The sequence below is a fragment of the Cimex lectularius genome, unplaced genomic scaffold (assembly GCF_000648675.2).
Source record: "Cimex lectularius strain Harlan isolate CLEC.00 unplaced genomic scaffold, Clec_2.1 scaffold113, whole genome shotgun sequence".
Lineage (NCBI taxonomy): Eukaryota > Metazoa > Arthropoda > Insecta > Hemiptera > Cimicidae > Cimex > Cimex lectularius.
Window position 1 is genome coordinate 858,536 of NW_019392858.1, and position 17,184 is coordinate 875,719.

The window sequence follows — 17,184 nt, forward strand, 5'->3', positions numbered from 1 at the left end:
AGTTAGTTTCCGAGTGGATCGAGCTCACGACAGCTCAGGTGGTAGAGCAGCGGCGTATCAAGCCGAAGATCGTGGGTTCGAATCCCGCTCGTGCCATTGACTTTTTTATCTCAACTAAAAACCTTAATTAATTGTAATTATTAACAATAATTTATATACGATCAAAAATGTAATTTTTTAAACATTTATACATTATTTCCCCTTTTACCCTTAAAATTTTATGAAGAGAAGAAAATTTCACAGAATCTAACGTATCCAATCAAATCTATCAAAAACGTACTATAACAAAATACCAAGTAAAAAATATTGCTCAGTTGCTAAAAATATTAATAGGAATAATTTTCTAAAAATTTTTAAATTTTGCTTGGTAATTGTACATTATTAACAATAATTTATATACGATAAAACGTGCCATTTTTGGAACTTTTATACATTATTTCCCCCTTTTACCTTTAAGATTTTATCTATTGTATTCAAACTTTGCTCGTGATTTAAATGGAAGGTTTTCATTTCTTTATAAAGTACAGACTGCAGAATCCTTCTCGAGAGTATTGACTATAGAAGTTTACATTGGTCAAAAACGGGCTCTCTTAGGTACCATAGTTCTTTCCTAGCTGTTCCATAGCAGTTGCAAAGGATTCTGCTCTGTTGTATCTGTCTCTTCTATATACAAATTAGACTTTAAGAAATCATCGTTAGTTATATCGTACAAGGAAGGATTATTATGAGAAAAAAGAAGATTTAGGTTGCAAATAAGGAAACCCAAAGTTCACGCAATGCGGTAATATCCGATAGGGTTAAGTCTTCAAGAACTTTTGAACAGATAATAAATTATAATCGACTCTGATATAACAAGAAATTGTCCAGGGGAGGAACATGAGGACATTTTTGTTTGTATTTCAGCCAATCAACAAAGTTCAAAGACCGATAAAGTTCCTCAACTGACGGGGTCGGCCGTATTTTTCAAATAAAAGCATAAGAATTCTTTGACCATCCATTTATCCAGCCAATAAAAGGAAAAGAGCTCCTTTTTAAATAAAAAGGGAACTTATAAAATTGCCCAAGTGTAAAAAAGAATTAGGCTAACAACAGTACCTGTATTTATGGAAGCATTATATAGATGTCTATAAAATCATCTATTTTTTTTTTTAGAGAGTATTGACTATAGAAGTTTACATTGGTCAAGAACGACTCTCTTAGGTACCATAGTTCTTTCCTAGCTGTTGCATAGCAGTTGCAAAGGATTCTGCTATGTTGTATCTGTGTCTTCTATACACAAATTAGACTTTAAGAAATCGTCGTTAGTTATATCGTACAATGAAGGATTATTATGAGAAAATGTCTCAGATAGAGGTAAACCCGAAAAATGGCGAACCGATTGATTTCGGTAGGTAAATAGTTTTTGTTATTTTTTAGGTGTATTTTTTATTATTATTTTTACTTTTTGCATTCGACTATTACATCCAAATCAATTCTACTCTCGCTTTTCCCGTATGAAAAACCTTTTCCTTGCTATTGCCGAGGAAGTGCTCTTTTATCTCTGTTTCCTTTAAACACACTCGATATTGGTAATCTGTTATAATTCAAAATTTTTAAAAGTGGTATTATACTGTAGCATTTATTGTAAAATATATCTGTTAGGTTTTTAAATTATTTTCTGTTGAGCAAGATTTTCTCTTTCTCCCATTCGTTTTTTTTTTGTTGCGAGTAGTCTATTTGCTTGCCTCCGGTTTGGCATAAGTTTCCATTTGTTTTGTTCTTTAGTAATCTAAGGTAATCATCTTATGATTTCAGTTCTTTTTTAATGTGGCTATAATTTATGTCAAAAAATCGATTTGGGCCTTTGTTCAAGTTTGGCGGATTCAAGCCAAGTTCACTTTTAGCTAGGGCTATTAAAGCTGCCTCGTCGCTTGAAATTTCCTCATGACCTGGTTCACCTAGTGTCAGGCTATTTGTAGATCCCTGTTTTGGGGTATTCAGCTCCAGACTGGTTGGAGGACCTTTGGAGCTGGTTGGCTATCATATATTATTATTGATTGCAGTTCTTTTTTAATGTGGCTATAATTTATGTCAAAAAATCGTTTTGGGCCTTTGTTCAAGTTTGGGGGATTCAAGCCAAGTTCACTTTTTAGCTAGGGTACTGCTGCCTCGTCGCCTGAAATTCCCACATGACCTGGTACACCTAGTGTCAGGCTATTTGTAGATCCCTGTTTTTGAGGTATTCAGCTTCAAACTAGTTTTGGGTTCATCTGGTAGGCTTGGAGAGCCTTTGGAGCTGGTTGGCTATCATATATTACTATTATTGATAACCTTAATATTGATAACTTTTGAGATGGTTGCTATTTATTGAAACAGGTTTTACCATTAAACATTAAATAAAAGTCAGAGGGCAGCAATGGGAACATCAATATCATTTTTACTTTTTTCACTTCATTCTTTGATTCTTTTTGATGTACTTTCATTTTTATCGAAATTACTTCAAAGTGAATTATTTAATTAAAATATTTTAATAACTGAATAATGTATTTATGTAAATTAAAAAAAAACCATGAGGAATTAATGTGTTTTGTGTGTAATTAATGTTTAATAATTAATGTTTAAGCGTTTGTTAATAGTACCGTGGTACATTAGTATTAGCCTCACCTTAATAAATGTCACCTGCAAATTAATCTAACGATTTGTAAGACGATGATTTATTACAATGAATGATTATGAGCATCGTCGGTATATTCAATCCAATAACTTCCAACAGATCAAAGTACATGATCATTTTTGAAGGAAACGATGATGTGAAATGCAATCTTCTTTGTTTAATTTGTCAATGTTATGTGCAATAAAATTGTGAAAAGGAATATTAGATCAATGTAAATCATATGATTGAGCTGTATGTGAAATAAATGCCTTTTGCTAACACTATAAAAACAATTTTCATTATTTTAACCTTGAATTAGACTGATTTCCATTTCGCTTCTAAAAATAAGCGATAATCCGAATTAATCTCAATTAAACATTTAAATTGCTTGTATTAAGATACAAGAGATAATCGGCAGATAAACGGCGAGGATGGGAAATTTTAATACAAGCCATGATCGGTTGAAAGTTTATTATAATATAATCCGGTCATGCTGATATCCGATGCGATAAACGATCAAATTATCCAAAGCCGTATCGGTAAATAAAATCACGAAAGAGATTCAATAACGTCTAATGCAATGCAACAATGATTACTTTTGAAATTAGACCCAAATCCAATTAAATATTTAGTGTTTTAACATAAATATGTCTGTATTGACATGCATGTTTGCAATACGACAAGTGGGGTCGGTTCAGAGTTTATCCAGTAATAAATTCTTCTCTAGACAGGTGAAGCATACGAATTTCTTATAAGACTGTGCATTCTGCTAAGAAATGGAACATGTCTTCTCCGACCTTAGAGTACATAGAGAGGGGCACAGGACTCTCTCCATCCAGGGGGTGTGATTTAGCAAAAGTAGCTCGCACATCATTTTAAAAAACTCACTCAGATTCCTGTGCTGATTAGCGTCAGACAATAAATGACAGGGGGAAACTGTATGATCGAGATCTCTATAAAGCGAAAAACGAGTTGATGTCGCAAGCCTCATAGATTCCTCTTGATGACCCTGATATTCCTTACTGATGTTACCGTCAAAAGGAGCGATTGTGCTCGATCGGGGGGGGGGTTGTCAAGTTTAGAAAATGGAAGTTGTTAATATATTCCGCCCTTTGATATACTTTTCTTTCAGCGATGTACGTTAAACGAAATAAATTTGAGACCGCATTTTTGTTTGAGTTTTCCTTTCAAACCTTCAATATAAATGACGTTGAATACATATGAATTATGTATGGATAACGTAGGAGTTGACCATTGGTGACAACATTGTTCGCCGACGGCGTGATTCAGTTTTAAAATATACGAATTATAGGAACATATTCCCTATTGATAGGTTGAAAAATTCCAAGTTCTCCGTGGTTGAAAACATTAATTCAATTTAGTAAATTACTCGGACGTTCCGTGCTCCTGGCCCATCTTCAGAAACTAAACATAGAGAAATCTCATGGTATAATTCCCAATCCGAAGGCACACCCATCAGTAATTTACAATTCAAAAAAAATAAAAGTATTTATACATGGACTATGCGAATGATTGATTCGCATAGTCCAGGTATAACAGGCATAAATACTTTTATTAAAAAAAAATGATGAGCCAGGAGCCCGAAACATCCATGTAATTTATTAAATTGAATTAAGGTTTTCAACCACGGAGAACTTGGAATTTTTCAACCTATCAATAGAGAAGATATGAACCGTGGATTTGGTAATAAATAAAATAAGATGGGAAAATATTCCGAGAAGGAAATGTTTTCTATCTGTAGGAATGCAATAAATATTTATGTTATAACATTTATTTCCAGGAAATCTTTCGAAATATTATAACAAGAAGGACTATTGAAGTTCTTATTGTTCAGGTTTAAAATGAAATTTTATTTTCATGCCGATCTATGTATAGACCAGCAGCTATTTTATAAACTTTTATTGAATTAAACTAAATTGGATTATAATTTTTATTCCTTTTTTATCTGATAACAGTTAGATCATAGGATTGTGATTAATTTTTTTAAATTAAGCTCAGCCCAGGTTCACTGCTGGCATATGTCTTGAAGACGAAATTTTAGAGTTTTATTTTTGTCACTTTCTCGTTTGCAAGAGGTTGGTTTGTAAATCAAACATATACAAAATAATACAGTTTCTCTGCGACCATGGAGCGCGAAATTATACGTGTGGTGACTATATATTAGTTCTTGTTTTCTGAGAAACAAGCGGACAACTAAAAGCAGCTTTCAAGGCCTCATTCTTTATAGGAGAGGCTACGGAAGTGGAATAAAGAAACGTGGATCCTCCTTAAATTTATTTTGAGTTTATTTGCCATATTTAAAGATAAAGGGGACGTGAGATCGTCAATTTTAATGGAACATCTTTTGATGTTGTTTGGTTGAAAAGTGATATACACACGTTCCAGCCTTCTTGCTGCCCTAGAAGCTCAGAAAAACATTTTAAAATTGAAATAAATTTTTTAAATATGGTTTTCTGCTTTGTTGTGCATGTATTTCAAGGTTGTTATTTTGTGTGGTGATTAGTGACCGTTAATCGATAATTATTCAGAAATCGTGAGATGCGGTCTGGTGTGATGTAGGTTTCAGAAAAACATTTTCTTTATCGTGCCAACGTTTTGATGTTTACAATTAATTAAGGTTTTTAGTTGAGTTGAAAAAAAGTTAATGGCACGAGAGGGATTCGAACCCACGATCTTCGGCTAGATACGCCGCTGCTCTACCACCTGAGCTATCGTGACCTCGATCTACTCGGACATCAACTTCCCATCTCAACCCCACCTTATGAGTTTTCCCTCCTTTTGCCATTTTTCAAATGTCGTGTAATCGGTTTGGATTCTCGACGACAATTGAAATGGCGAAAAATGGCAGTGTAAAGTATTAATTGGTCAAGCGGACCACGAAATTAGTGAATTTAAAGTTTTGATCTTTATTGAGATGATCTGGCACAAGATCTGGCACTCTCAACACGACACGCAAGAATAGCACAATTACACAGAAGACAAACACTTTGAACCCTGAAGATGATCTCAATAAAGATCAAAACGTTGGCACGATAAAGAAAATGTTTTTCTGAAACCTATATTACACCAGACCGCATCTCACGATTACCGAATAATTATGTGTAAATGTGGTCATTCACGTCTTGGAGGATCAGGTAGAGTTGGAAGTGATAAATGTCGGACTTGTGTGTGTTCAGTGATTTATGACATTTTTTATAGCGGGTTTTGATGATTTCATGTATAAAAGGGATGGGTAGGTCGTTATGAATAGTGTAATTTGAAACGTAAAAAGAAGCTTTTATAATTTGACGGTGAATTTTAGACTGGAGACGTTGGGCATTGGAATCCTTGGTTGAGCCCCATACTTCACAACTTTACGCCCAAAGAGGTCTCACCATTGCCTTGTAAATTAAGTTTGTTTTCAGTGTATAATTTTGAACGTGAGTCAAGTAGTCTTTTTGATAATTTATAATGTCGGTTTGCTTGCTGTTTTTTCCGTCTTGTGTGGGGATTCCAAGTCTGTCGTTTATCCATGAAAAGTCTAAGATAACGAGCAAGGTTAGTCAATAGTAAGCAATGAAATTTCATGTACACTTACTTCAGTATAGATATTTAAGGTAATATGTATATTACCTTAAATATCTATACCTAAGGTGTTACGTAAGGTAAAATGTATCTGTACGATTTTCGTTTTGTTCTTCATTTTCCATTTTGTGATACTATTAATTCATTCAGGAGTTGTTGTTTAACGTTATTACTAAAAAAATATTTTAACCTACTTCGCTTCGAAGCTCGGTCACTGTATCAATCTCGCTCGGAGTTATTGTCGGTTACTGAAATACAAAATTTATGACCGACCAACAAATTATGGCAATAAATAAAAAACAGATGAAAAATTATCTATATTTTGATTTAAGATTTAAGGATTATAAAGAATGTTTAAACGAGTACGAATTGTTAAAACATTTTTTGCCGATTTATTTGAAGCGTTTTTTGAGTTTTGTAACTTTTTTAATTTCTAATCTCATTTAATACAATCTAGCATATTATTTTAATTTTAATCATCCTATGTCAGTAGCTTCCCATTGTCAGTTAATTTAATTAATCGAAAACACAATTCCCATTTACAAACATCAATATAATTTAAATAATATTTCAATTAATTAAGGTTTTTAGTTGAGATAAAGATTATTTGTCAAGCGGACCACGAAAAATTGTGGAATTAAATAATAATAGTAGTTTGAGGAAAACAATGACTAATTTATAACAGTGTATAATTTTTGTTATTACTATTTTTTAAAAATAGTGAAGAGGGAAGTTAGCAATGATTTCGACTGAATATAACAGGAAGTTTCCTCGGAAATCATTATTGACGGTGTTTACAAAATAAATAAATAAACAATTTATTTTAAATATGAACATAATTTTATGTTGAAAACAAAACAGACAAGCGGAACAAAATGATTGTTGAGAAAATTGCCAAGGAAATTAATTGATCAGAACCAAATTATAGCGACTTCCTGGCTTCGGACGTGTGTTCGAGGGCTAAAATTATGCGTAAAACGTTCACAAACTGTCAAAGTTTGGTAAAGTCCGGATACGTTTATCTATCTCCTAGTTTAAAAAGTCAAATCGAAATCGAAAATCTTCCAAAAGCGTTGAATTATTCAGAAACTCGGAATCCGGGATGAACTTGGAATTATAAAGTTAACAGCTATTTAACGACACGAAGGGGAAAATTAGCAATACCTTTACAATTTATTCGAGCTCATTACTTTAAAATAATTAAGTCCTTTAATAGATATATTTAAAAATTGTAATGTTGTCTGAAATTTCTTAAAAGGACAATCAAGATTGAACATAAATTTTAAAAACAACCATTTTCCTTGTTTTGTTCCTTGCCCTCCAGAAAAAAGGGTCAGGTAGCAAATAATTTCTGCTGGCATGGTTGTTTACATACTTGGAGACATGAGAGATTCAAGAGTAATTAATCCTTGTCGCAACTAAAACAGGAATGTTCTCTCCACTGTTTTAGGATTCTTGTTTGCGATTTTGCCTCGTGTTCAAAACAGTAAATTCGGGTAATATTGCGTAAATTGCTTCCGGCCATAAAATATATAAGGGTAATCGCGTTATCACAACCGGTATTTTGAACGTTCTTGAATTTTTTTCGCCAGGTAATATTACAAATTTGAATTTATTCGAAACGGCAAGGTGGAGTTGGTTATCAGAAATATTTTAAATTTTTTTATTTGTATTGTTGGTTATTGAGCCTTAAATTTTATTTTTTAACAATTATGTCCACACTGCAGTATATGTTCAATAACCTATAATGTAAAATGATGGGTTAATAAAGTTTTAGCAAAAAAAAAAAAATTAAAAATATACTTAAAATTGTCTATCTATGAACAAAACTATCACCGTTATAGAATTTTTTTACAATTAAATTTGTTAAATATGACTTTTCCTTATTGCCTTGGGTTGTATTACCTAAAGATAAAACAGGTACAAATGTGATGATAACTATACTCGATTATTAGAACCCTCTTTACATTCTTTTTTTATAACTGTGGGCAAATTGTTAATATGTATAAATATTGCATTGGAGTGAGCGAGCAAACAGTTTTGCATTAGATTAAATAGCTTTTTAATAAATTTATTTTTTTAAACTAGCACAAACTTTTAGAATGAGGAAGGGAGCGAGTGAGTTGAGTAAGATAGATAAATAGAGATAGAGATAGGAGTTGATAGATGGATATATATGTATATATATGTATATATATATATATCTACTATATATAGGAGCGAGAGAGAGAGAGAGAGAGAGAGAGAGAGAGAGAGAGAGAGAGAGTGAGAGAGAGAGAGAGAGAGAAAGAAAGAAAAATAGATAGAGAAAATAAAATAAATATATATATAAGGAAAAGAAACCATAAAAATAACCATTAATTAATAAATATCTCCGGTTAATTTGATTTATGTTAACCTCTGGCTTTTTGTAGCAAGGCGTGACAAACATGCCAACAGCTGAGAATGAAAATTTGTAAATTTGTCCCAATCTCTTTAGATTACGGGCGAAAAGGTCATCAGCATATTTACAATATTTACAAATATAATTTGCACCGCAAAGAAAATGTTTGTATTTAATTTTTGTGTGAAAACAGAATTTGTTTGTGAGGAAACAAAGTAAAGCGGACATTACACTTAAAAGTGCAAGATTAAAAGAAAAATCGACACCTTTAAATTATTTTGTAAGATGAATGTTAATATTCCACAAGGTTTCTATAAATATTTTGCTTAATACACACAATCGTACAATGTGTTTAAGTCGTTTTATGCAGCTTCAGATTAAAAAGATAAAATTTTTCTTAAACATTAAAAAAATTCATAATTTATTTAGTAGTTATAATTGACTGTGTTAATTATTTAAATTAATTAAGCCTTTTATCTAAGACTGTGATTGAGATGAAAAAGGTAGTGTCACGAGAGTGATTCGAACCCTTGAAAATACCTCGTGTAAAATTGTTATCGTCAACCTACTTCGTTTTCTAACTATTTTACCCATTGTCAGACGACTTACTGTGTCAACCGATTGATGAAAATAAATAAGGGATAATTTTAATTTCAAGGCAGAAAATGTTGACTCCAAAGTCACAATAGTCCAAAATTATGTGTAAATGTGTGGTGATTAGTGACCGTTAGTCGATGATTGCTCTCGGAAATCGTGAGATGCGGTCTGGTGTGATGTAGGTTTCAGCAAAACATTTTCTTTATCGTACCGACGTTTCGATCTTTATTGAGATCATCTTCAGATTCAGGATACTTTTTGCTTCGTGTCCATATATAGTTGAAATTTGTTTATAGAATCCCATGTTCTTCGTTCTTCTTATGTAGAACCCATGCGGAAAATGATCTGAATAAAGATCGAAACGTTGGCACGATAAAGAAAATGTTTTTCTGAAACCTACATCACACCAGACCGCATCTCACGATTACCGAATAATTATGTGTAAAGGTGGTCATTCACGATCGCTCCCAGCAGTCCAAACGGAGCGACGCCGTTCGAAAATCTCATCAACGGGAAAACTGAACTGTCGTGCCGGGCTGCGCCGAATATTCGTCTTGTCCAATCTCCATGGCGCGTTCGTGAATGGGAAAACCCGCGGTTTTTTTGGCGCAGTCTCCGTTTTTCCGTCACTGAGCAAACATCTGAGTCGTACAAAAAGTCAAAAACGTTTATTCTTTATTGGCAAGGACATCCAATCGAGATTTTATTGTTGAATAACGCCAACTGGCGCAAATTTAAAAACGTTTTGAATAAATATTACAGTGTCAATTGAAAACGAATGTGAAAGATTCACAAACCTAAATGAAATTACTTCCTTTAAATCCATTCCGAGATGTTCATTAGATCTTAACTTAAACGTCCTGAAAGCGATTATTTGGATATCAAAATTATCATTAATTAACGGTCACTAAACACCACACCTTCCTGAAAGCATTAAGACAATTATACGCTTTACAAACAGGGTTAAACACCAATATCAAAGGCGTTGGTGTTGATCATAGACATTGTTAAATCTTCTCCAAAACATAGTTAAAAAAAGAATTTCATGCATGCCGTAACATAAAGTGAAACGACTCTCTAATTTACGCAAAAACGATTCATTCCAGCTAACTGCAAAATATTTTAAAACAGTAACATCGATAACGCATCATGTTCTCCGACAGTATGCAATAATGTGTAGAGATTGGTGACCGTTAATCGATAGTTATTCAGATATCGTGAGATGCGGTCGGGTGTGATGTAGGTTTCAGAAAAACATTTTCTTTATCGTGCCAACGTTTCGATCTTTCATTGAGATCATCTTCAGGCCTCAAAGTGTTTGTCTTGAAGATGATCTCAATAAAAGATCGAAACGTTGGCACGATAAAGAAAATGTTTTTCTGAAACCTACATCACACCCGACCGCATCTAACGATATCTGAATAAGTATGCAATAATGTGTACGCTTCCTTTGATAAAAGCAAATCTGACCTCATGACCAACTAAATGGAACAAGTTTACAAACAAAATGATTCTGTGCGTTTAGCCTGTCTCCAAAAGAAATTAGAACGACAGGTCACTTCCTCAGATACTGCCACTATCATACTGTTGCTTTACTACTCCCAAATAAATTAAATAAATGATTAATTCAAGAAAAAATAAGAAATCGCCAGGCCTAAAAAAATCTAAAACATTTTGCTAAAAAAATTATTACGAAAAGATAATACTTAAAAGTTAAGACTAATACATCCTCACTAATCTCTTCAACAAATGTCTTACACTAGATTCACTATTTTTCACGGGCTCGAAGTCACGATAGCTCAAGTGGTAGAGTAGCGGCGTATCAAGCCGAAGGTCGTGGGTTCGAATCCTGCTCGTAACACTGACTTTTTTATCTCAACTTACAAAAACCTTAATTAATTGAGTCTTACACTAGGTTACTTCCCAACTCTCTCGAAAAATTCTAAAGTGTTTCTAATTCTGAAGCCTGCCGAAGTACTCAGTGAGCTAAACAGCTAAAGGCCGATTACTAGTATCGATAGTAAAATGTTCCAGAGAATACTGTTACCTAGGGTCAGTCGTCATTTGGATGTCCACTAGATTATCTGGTATAAGCAGTTTTGGTTCCGGTAACGGCTTTCTATAACCGCCCAAGCTAGACTTGTTGATGACGTAACTGGGGCGTATGCTCGAATGATAAGGAGCTGATAGACTATAGCTTTCCCCCATACCTCCCTTCATTAGAATAACGATGTTTTTATTTCGACCTCAAAGTTTAACTCTTGATTTTTTCTTCTCGAAGGTGGGATAATAGGTCATCTCAAAACAACAACAACAAGCTTTTTTCAATTTACAACGTTTCGGATTTATTTTAATCCTTCCTCAAATGGGTTAGCATAGTATTTAGTCATTAATATTTTGTAATAATGTGTGGTGTTTAGTGACCGTTAGATAATGATTATTTGGATATCGTGAGATGCGGTCTGGAGTGACGTAGGTTTTAGAAAAACATTTTCTTTATCGTGCCAACGTTTCGATCAACTTCAGGGCTCAAAGTGTTTGTCTTCTGTGTAATTGTGACATTCTTGCGTGTCGTGTTGAGAGTGCCAGATCTTGTGCCAGATGATCTCAATAAAGATCGAAACGTTGACACGATAAAGAAAATGTTACGTCACACCAAACCGCATCTCACGTTATCCAAATAATCATTTTGTAATAACTTATTTTAAAAGAAGCCAGTGTGATACACTTTTTAAGTCCTTCAGACTGGCTTCTTTTCATATAAGTTATTACAAAATATTAACGACTGACGACCACTGTTTTAACACTGCGCTAACTCACCTGAGAAAGGATTAAAATAAATCCGAACGTTGTGAAATGTGAAGTGAAAAAGCTGGTTGTTATTTTTTTTAGGATGACCTATTATCCAACCTTCGAGAAGGAAAAATCAGAAGTTTTCCCCATACCTCAATAAAATATTCACTCGTATTTATATAATAGGAAATTTCGAATCTCTCTCAACTCGCCTCCCTACAAATTACGCAAAATAAGTTTTTACGACTGTGATCTCACCACCTGGTATAACCGCACTGGAGACTTGAACATTAACACAGACATGGATTACGTTGTACACCATATAAAACGCCTCACCAAGAATTGTGTAAGCTAAGCAGTAATCAGTTCAATAAATAGGGTACTATGACTTGATAACTTGGGCTTTGTGTACAGGCATAGGAGAGTGAAGAACTCTTTAGTTTAAACCTCGCCTACGGCTTAGGGTTTTTATTACGTTTTTACCCTTAAATTAACTTTTGTTTTGTCTTGTTGATATACTCTTTTGAAAAATTAAATTCTGAAGCTAGAAGTAAAAGTATAAACTGGCCCTCCTATATAAATATATGTAAACTGTTGTAAATATTTCGAATAAAAACTCTATTCTAAAAAATATACTATTTTGCCGGTTATTTAATATTTATTATTTATTACGAGTTTATTGATCTACATTAATAATCCATATATTGTAATAATCTATTATTAAAATTTTGACGTTTCGAAATTTTTAGAAAGACACACTTAATGAAGAGAATAAACGCTAATCTTTGATGAGAAGAACAGAAATGCTCAAATTATTTTTCAGCTTAGGATTTTTTACTATGTATAATGCACAATGGACCTACAAAACAGCGAGGATAGGCAAACCCTGGATCGGAAACGATTAAACGACATACATTGTTTTATCTAAAACAGCGATGTTTTAACTTTAGCTTATGTCTTTTCACATTATTAAAGTTTCCCCATCCGAAAACATGACCTATTGTTTAACGGTCTGTCATGTCAACGCCCAGTCCCTCCCTGCACATTACGATGAATTCCTTGTACATTTCACTGATAACTTCTACCACATAATTGCTGTCTCCGAGACTTGGCTTAAACCAAACGTCCCTTCCTACTCAGTATCCTTACCTAACTATTCCCTTCTCCGGCACGATAGGCTAGGCCGGACCGGCGGCGGTGTTTGCTTATTTGTCCACAACAGCCTACAATGTCGCATCCTAGAAACATCCCCAATCCTCGAATCTCCCCATATAGATTTCATTTTTGGTGAAATATCCCTCCTTCCCCACCGTCTCCTTTTTGTAGTTGTTTACCGACCCCCTCAGGTTCCATTCCCTAATTACTTCCTTTCCACCCTGTACAACTACTCCCCTCTATATACCAACGTGATCATCACAGGTGACTTCAACGCAAATTATTCCTCTGCCTCCTACAACAAAAGACTCCTTGAAAATCTATGGTTCTCCCTTAATCTCTCATGTATTCCATTTAATCCCACACATCACACTGCTTCTGTATCCACCTGGCTTGATCTTATGGTTGTGGATTCCGCCGATAAAGTTCTATCCTCCTCCCAACACCCTATCCCCTTTCTCTCCTCCCACGACTTGATCCAAATCACATATAATATTCCTACCCCACGTCCCGCACCCAAAACCATAAGGTTCCGTCAACTTAATACCCTTTCTTTCGAGGTTTTGAGGCCGGATCTGGAATCGATCGAATGGGCCAACGTTTATCTTGGCTCATCCATCGATTCCATGGTCGGCTTCCTGACCTCCAATCTCCTCAATATCCTTAACAAACATGCCCCCCTAAAATCCCACACTATCCGTCGTCCTCCTTCTCCTTGGTTAAACGACGAAATTAGAGCCCTAATTAAAAGACGGGANTTTTTTTTCCTTTTTTTTTAAATTATGTGACTTCATAGAAGGTTATTATATTTTGTCTCATGTAAATTATTCTTAGGGGACACCAGTCCCAGAATAAAGTTATTTTTCTTCTTTCTTCTTCTTCTTCTTAAAGTTTTTAATAAGTTGGTTAAGTGTGACAATATGAAGTGTCACTTTATTAAAAAGAATTCATACGTAAAAGGAAATGATCGTTTCGATGTTTTATCTCTCGTATAATTAATTAAAACAGCATAGTATCTAATGTTTGCCTAATTAAAAAAAAATTCATTTTCCTTGAGAGGTTTTTGATTTTCCTTTGACAGTTATAATTACTTGAAATAGTTTTTGAGGAAAAACTTATTTTGTTTGGTTGCCCATAAAACGTGTTGTGAGTTTATCATGTTAGCCTCTTTAGAGTTTTTGCACGTACACTGATATTGATTTTCTTTTTTTTACCGACCGCATTCGTTTGAAATCGCTCATTCAATAGGTACGGATGGCAGAAGCATTGATGTTTGTCTTTAGGTTAAAAATAACTTTTTATTACTTCATTTTTATTTTTTTGAGATTATAAACTTTTCCACTTGGTTGTTTTGGAAAAATATTTTCCTTTTATTTATATGCTCGTTTCGGGATTTCTTTCCCATCATCAGTGTATGTATACTATATTTAATGCCATTTCCATTGTTATGAAATTTCTCAGAAATAATTTCTGGGTTGAGCGTTTTTTTCCCAGATTTTCTACCTTATGTGAGGACTGTTTGATTTATTTAGGTTTTTACGTAGATTTTTCAAAAAATCTGAGCCTTTTAACATTTGTTTATGTAATAAATTTTTTCACGCGGCGGGAAAAGTTTCGAAACGTCCATATAAATAAAAGAAAAATATTTTTCCCAAAACAACCACGTGGAAAAGTTTAACCTAACAAAATAATTAATAAAAGACAGATCTTTGAAAAACCAAATTAAAAATCTTTTATGAAATGTATAGACAAGCATTAATGTTCACATCCATTAGTAGTCCACATGCCACCACCAGTTAGACGAAGATTCTTACTTTAATAAAATTTTGTTTAGAATATATGTAAATTACAATCTTAAGTAATTATAATTTTTATAAAATAAAATAGGATTCATGAATAAAATTCAACGATTGTTTTTCTGTACTATTTAATATTAATTTTTATTAAGTATTTGCTAACAGCATTTCTTAATATTTTCATCGAATAATTTGTGCTTAAAAAACGGTTTGCTGCCAACAAATATAAAATCAATTATTTTGAACTATATAATTCGTAAATGAATTAGATTTTAAAAGTTATATAAAGTGGAGCTAATGTGGTAATAGTATTGATATTGATATATTTATAGAAAATTTAAAATTGATCAAACCTTTCGATATATTATGTGGGCGAATTCCTGTCCTAAAATAATATCACACTTTTTATACATTTAGTGTGTTATAAATATAAAAAAATTACAATATTTGAAAGTTTCAGTCACGAAATAAATCTTGGTATATGGTATACATCATTTTTATATTAAATGATTTAAAATTTTTTATTTACGTTATTTAATAGTAAATAGTAGTGCTTAGGGAATGCCAACACGATAGCACCGGTTTTACACTTTACGATGGTACGATGATTTTTTCTAGACTGTACTGGTTTTACAACTTTAGGCGGGGGGCATAGGACTTGATATTGCAAATATGTTATCTTAAATTATATTTTTTAAAATCATAAATTCAAATATCTATAGAGAAAGGGAAGAAGATAGAGAGAGTGAGAAAGATAGATAAGTAAATAGATAGAGAGAAAGAGGAAGGGAGAGAAGAAGAAGAAGAAGAAGAAGAAGAAGAAGAGAGAGAGAGAGAGAGAGAGAGAGAGAGAGAGAGAGAGAGAGAGATGGACAGATAGAAGATGGATAGATAGCCAGAGATAGAGATATCTCGTGACTGAACTAAAATAGATAGGTAGAGTCGGTCAGTTTTTTTATATCATATGAATCTATGAACTAAGACATTTTCAGGTTATTACATTGCTCAGTCACGAAGCATTGACTATAACAAATTTAGAAACATCGATGAAAAATTAACGATTAAATAAAAAATAAATCAATAAAAATAAACAAACAAACAAGAATAGGAAAATTGAAAGATAGTGTATATCTCATTGGCTAAAAATTAACAACTAATAAATGGAAAATTAACCAATTAATTAAAAATAAATGTACAAAAATAGATAAAACTTACGTTGCATTGGCATTATTTCTGGAGACATGCATTCATCTGAAAAGCCAGACTGCGATGAACTACTGCTAGGCGCGACGTCTAAATGTGTAATTACTCTCTCTTGAAACTCATAAATGTTCGGGATTTCTTGAGGAAAACCTTGGTTAAAAAGCGGAAAAAGTAAAACGATCAATTGAATTATTTTATTAGCATTAATTTCAGCAGGTCACTAAACGGTTTACCTTGAACATCAAGCAGATAGGTGAGGTTGTCAAGCTCGTTGTACTGGAGCGTCATTGTTTCATTACGATGGAGCTTTGCGTTGTTAACAGTACAAAGCACTACTTAAGCACAAACGACCCGGTTCCGTATCGCTGGCAAAGTCGAAACTGACTGAACTATGCCATAAGCAAATTGTGTTTCACACTGTTGTCCACAATCTCCAACCTTGACTGATTTTGGAAGGGGGAAACGGGAGTTCCCAATCGTCGTACGTCACTCCGAATAAAATTGCAACTCTGCTGTAAAACACTTCATGAATCTGATAATAGATTTATTATTAAACTTGTTTATTTATTTTTATACGAAATTTTAAACTGGTATAGTCCTGATGATACAATTTAAAAAAAAATTATAGTATCACTCTCGTCTATGCATCACTACTTTGTACCAAAACGGAAATGAAAAAGTCAACTTAATTAGCTCAATTTAAAAATTTGTCAATTCGATAGAATCGTTGACCTGAGTCCTGTTTTTAAAGAATATGGTTTGGATAACTAAACCACACTGTGAATATATCAGTGGCAAATGTGAAAAATTAACAATATTGTTCTAATTGTTATCAAAAGTTCATTTTTTGGACAGTAATTTTGGCATATCGAAGTTTTGGGTTCCATAATATACTAACATACCTTCTTCAAATGTCAATACACTTTCACATTCTTTACATTCATCATGTGGTTAATAATAGATACAGAAAATGGCTTTATTTATCGTAAATTTGATTGCTTCATCAATCTGTCGAAAACCACTACACATGTACATACATA

The 17,184-nt window shown here is 33.2% G+C and overlaps 1 protein-coding gene across 2 annotated transcripts in view; it reads right to left on the minus strand.

Annotated features, from left to right (window-relative positions):
- Positions 1-16,589, minus strand: part of LOC106667016 (nuclear factor NF-kappa-B p105 subunit) — a 33,370-nt gene extending 16,781 nt beyond the window's left edge. For both annotated transcript variants that reach the window (XM_024228758.1, XM_024228757.1), the window contains exons 1-2: positions 16,378-16,589; positions 16,157-16,294 (exon numbers count right to left, since the gene is read on the minus strand). In XM_024228758.1, the coding sequence (XP_024084526.1) occupies positions 16,157-16,294; positions 16,378-16,432 (193 nt within the window). In that variant the 5' untranslated portion in view covers positions 16,433-16,589. The remainder of the gene's footprint in view (positions 1-16,156; positions 16,295-16,377) is intronic.
- Positions 16,590-17,184: the final 595 nt, after the last annotated feature.